Source organism: Portunus trituberculatus, chromosome 43 (genome assembly GCF_017591435.1).
Source record: "Portunus trituberculatus isolate SZX2019 chromosome 43, ASM1759143v1, whole genome shotgun sequence".
NCBI lineage: Eukaryota > Metazoa > Arthropoda > Malacostraca > Decapoda > Portunidae > Portunus > Portunus trituberculatus.
In genome coordinates, this window is record NC_059297.1 from 25,499,190 (window position 1) to 25,504,189 (window position 5,000).

The window sequence follows — 5,000 nt, forward strand, 5'->3', positions numbered from 1 at the left end:
CATGAGGAAGTTAATAAATTCAACTATAGATAATTCGACGTACCAAACCATACAAGTTCTGGGAAATACATAAATTAGCCGTAGATTATACATATAAACCTAAACTACGCACACGCACACACACGCATACGCACACACACGCACACACACTGAAATAAACACTTACTGCACTCTACTCACTCCCTCCCTCCGTCTCTCACTTCCCAAAACCTGCAATAACCTCCAAAATGATTCATTGCTTTTTATGGCACCGGTGTTTTGGAACCTGTCCAGCGTATACGTACTGGTGGGGCGGCTTTTTCATACTCTGGGAAGGAAGGGTTCACGAGCACCTCAGTGGACGGTCAGACCAGAGAGAGCCACCCCCACCGGACTGTACAGCTCCGGCGACAGACCCAAGCCACGACCGATGCTGGGTTAGACGGACTTGACATGGAAGGGTTGGGAAGGAGAGTGGTGGATAGCTATGGAGGTGTTTGTGAAGTTTGGGTGGTGGTGGTGATATGGTGGTAAGTTGCAGTTTGTTATTACTGAAGTTGTAGTTGTAGTGATAGTGGTGGTGGTGGTGGTGGTGGTAGTGGTACTGGTGGTGGTGGAAGTCAGGGTACAACAACAACAATAAAAACAACAACAACAATAACAACAGCAGCAGCAGCTACAACAACAATCACCAACTTGGTAACATGAGAGAGAAGAAGAAGAAGAAGAAGAAGAAGAAGAAGAAGAAGAAGAAGAAAAAGAAAGAAGAAAGAAGAAAAAGAAGCAAGAAAAGAAAAAAGAAAGACACCAGAAAAAAGTAGCGGTATAGTAGTAGTTATAGTAGTAGTAGTAGTAGTTATAGTAGTAGTAGTAGTAGTAGTAGTAGTAGTTGGCAGTAGTTTTAGTAGTAGTAGTAGTAGTAGTTGTAATAGTAGTAGTAGTTGTAGTAGAAGTAATAGTAGTAGTTGGCAGTAGTTTTAGTAGTAGTAGTAGTAGTAGTGCTAGAAGTAGTAGTAGTAGATGTAGAAGTAGAAGTATTATTATTATTATTATTAGTAGTAGTAGTAGTAGTAGTAGTAGTAGTAATAGTAGTAGCTTAAACAACAACAGTACAGGTCGTTGCTGGTGGAGAACGGAGTAGCCAGCAGGTGAACACACACACACACACACACACACACACACACACACACACACACACACACACACACGTGCACTCGGGGTACGTGTTAGTGGCGGATCCTTAAGTGTGACGCAGTATTCGCAGGTGTGAGCCAGATGTACCTCAGACACACACAGAAACACACACACACACACACACACACACACACACACACACACACACACACACACACACACACACACGTGTGTGTGTGTGTGTGTGTGTGTGTGTGTGTGTGTGTGTGTGTGTGTGTGCAAGCGCGTTACAACATACACAAGACAATAAGACACGCCAAGAAAATTAGCTAGCATGGAGAGAGAGAGAGAGAGAGAGAGAGAGAGAGAGAGAGAGAGAGAGAGAGCACACAATAGGAATTAAAAGTAACAATCTGATGGCGTTATGAAGAAATTAACGTAATAAAATAATCTTAACTCTCTCTCTCTCTCTCTCTCTCTCTCTCTCTCTCTCTCTCTCTCTCTCTCTCTCTCTTGGTGGGTGACACTGACAAGGAAGAAGTGAGGGGAAGAGGACGGGAAGAGGGCGAGAAGAGGCAGTAGATGGGAAGGAAAAGAGGGCAAGGGAGGGGAGGTGGGAGAGGTGGGGAGAGGAAGGGAGAGTGAGGGGAGATAAGAAGCAGAGGGGAGGGTGTGCGTGAAGAGTCTGCGTGGGGGGTTACCTACACGAAGGGGGTGACACGAGACACAAATACACACACACACACACACACACACACACACACTTTACTTCCTCGTTTCCTTTCGCTTCCTTCCTGCTTGGGTTTCTTTTAGCTCATGTCTGTCTGTCTGTCTGTCTTATCCCCCCCCCTCTCTCTCTTAGACAGAAGGAGACGCAAACGTAGACAAAACGCACATACACACACACACACACACACACACACACACACACACACACACACACACACACACACACAAGAAATTACGATTACTAGGAAAATTAAAAGGAAAAACAAACATGATCTAATAAATAAGTAGATAAGCAAATTAGTGAAGCCAGAAGACTCGTGCCAAACGGAAACAGAAAACACAGCATGAAACTTTTATATCAAGACAGTATTAGAATGCGAGGAAAGTTCATTTATTTTCCTTTTTTCTAACAGGATAACTAATTAGTGGAGTGGATTACCAGGCGATAAAAAAAAGGTAAATAATGAAGGAAAAGAGAAACCTACTATAATTTTGGTTACAGAAAGACGAGACAATGCGAGCTTTACTTAATTAATCCAGTAAAGCTATTAAGAGACACGTACTTACAACAGTCTTCATCACAGATGTATTAATCAACCCGTCGACCTCACTTCTCAATGTGCTTTAGGAATGTTCTTCAAAGTTAAACTGTTTTTTTTTTTATTTAAACTATGTGGGTTTTTCACGGGAATTTATGGGCTAAAGGAGTTATTTTTGAGGTACCTCCTATCTCAAAGCCCACCCGCTAGGAAGACCGTGGACAGGATTCGAACCCGTGTGCTTGGAGACCCCTCGGACCCCAAAGCACGCATGTTTCCACTGTGCCACGTTTTGTGAGGAGACAGTCAGTGGTTTGAAGTATACCCAAGATAAAGCAAGCTAAAAACACCATGGAAGTGATGCATGTATGTACTTTTAATATTTTGTCTTATATAAGAAAAAATCACGAGTCATACACAATTTGGTAGATTTCCATGAGTGTCTTTTTGTTTTCTATCGATGATGTAGAATCTTTGTTAAGCCTTTCCCTGCTAATAAATCTTTCCTACCAACATCTATATAATTTTTCAGACATTGCTTTGTATTAGTCTCCTAAATACAAGCAAGCTCTTGCCAAAGTTAAAATCAACCTCACATTCTCTTTTTCCTATATATCTATCCACTTTATTACATCGGTGCTGACAACAGACGACCATAGCAGAGGAGAATTAAACTATTACTGAAATCATAAAGACATCCCCGAAAACCCGGATAACCTGCAGCAGATCCAGCTAAATGTTGTCGAAGTAAGACGCCGAGACGTTTAGGAACACAGGGAAGGAAAGAGGAACAAACACCAGTAGACTTAGCTTGAGTGCGGCAGGTTAGTGACTCGTGACCGTGCGTTGTACAGACAGGCCCATGGAAACACACACTCACCTTGGTCCTGTTGAGTGGGATGGTGAAGTCCCAGTCGGGAGCCACGAACAGGTAGCCGCATTTTGACACCTTCCTGCTCGCCTGCAACACAAGGAACGCAGCACATTAACTTTCAACACTCAAAAATAGAGCCACTGCAATCACTGCATAATTCCTGCCTGCTTTTATGTCTCTAAAGTTCATCTATCCAATACCAGGTGGCCAAGACAAAGCACCATACACTCATACACATACATCATTCACACCCTCAGCCCTGTCAGCCCATGGTGGAAAGGTTGAAGCTAAGAATACAGCCACTGCCACCGCTCCGCCACTGTATTCCCTGCATGTCGTAAGAGGAGACTATAAAAGGGACGGAGATAATTTGATTCCACGACAAGTATAATTAGCACACATATCAAGTAACAGTCACTTATTATCATTCAATAAAAGATTAATCAACAAGGAGGAAAAGTGTGTTAAAGAGAGAGAGAGAGAGAGAGAGAGAGAGAGAGAGAGAGAGAGAGAGAGAGAGAGAGAGAGAGAGAGAGAGAGAGAGAGAGAGAGAGAGAGAGAGAGAGAGGAAGAAGTCCGTGTAATTGTATATACTTTTGTCCATCTCTGCATTTTTCACTATCCATAAATCTTCCTCAAATCAAAATACTTGAATACAATAAATAAATAAATAAGGAAATAAATCAATAAATAAATAAATATAAAACCAAATATAACCGTGAAAATCAAATAAGTAAACAAACAAGCACACAAACAAACCAATACACAGATAATATGTAGTAACACAATCAAATTCCTCCAAACACATTGCCAAACAACACTTTAACACATGAGCTAACACTAACTATTACATGTTGCAAGTTTAGTTTTATTACACACACAACACACACACACACACACACACACACACACACAGACACGGTCGCAACACACATAATCACATCAAGGCAAACACTCAGTTCAACACATTCACACGCCCAACACTTCACTGCTTCATCAAACTAACATCCCTCAAACCTCGCACGTGTTACTATCAAATCCATAATACTTTTTTTTTCTCTCTTTTTTTAGTGATATATTCTCTCTAAGTGTTTTTTTTCTTTTTATCATTTTTTTTCTTCGTCAACAAACAAATTAATGAGATTTCTATGATTTTCCGTTAACCCGTTCAATACCAGGACGTGCTTTCATATTCATTCTGGTTACTATTTGATGATTTTATACAGCTTCAGAAACTTATGTGGGGATTGAAATTGTGAAAACTGTGGCCATTAATCTTCAGACCTCCATAGATCCTTCCTAATGCAAATAAAATCGTTTAATCGTACTAAAACTTCATGGTAAAAATTTGTCCCAGTACTGAAGGGGTTAAACATATATTGGCTTTTTGTTTAGAGGAACTGGTACATCAATGGAACTCTTTCTTTTTTACATGAATATTTTGCCTACACTTCACTAGTAAAAAAAAAGAAAAAAAATACATAACATCACGCAGTCATTTAATTAAAACACATAAAACACAACATCAACATTCCCCTCCTTGGCTAAGCATTACGCAAAACTCGTATACACAACACAAAAGTCAGACACAAGGCTTTCAAAACGGACATTATAACACTAACCTAACATCAAATTGCTCTACTTATCAATACAAACAATATCATTAAAATCACTTCAGCAACAATGCACCGTCACACATACACACACTCGCATGCCATTCAAGATTTTAACCTTTATTCTGTTCA

General features: G+C 40.5%; 1 protein-coding gene across 1 annotated transcript in view; it reads right to left on the minus strand.

Annotated features, from left to right (window-relative positions):
• Nucleotides 1-5,000, minus strand: part of LOC123518284 (golgin subfamily B member 1-like) — a 108,891-nt gene that overhangs the window by 83,681 nt on the left and 20,210 nt on the right. Inside the window, 1 exon segment of the mRNA XM_045279015.1 lies at nucleotides 3,262-3,342. Within this exon segment, the coding sequence (XP_045134950.1) occupies nucleotides 3,262-3,342 (81 nt within the window).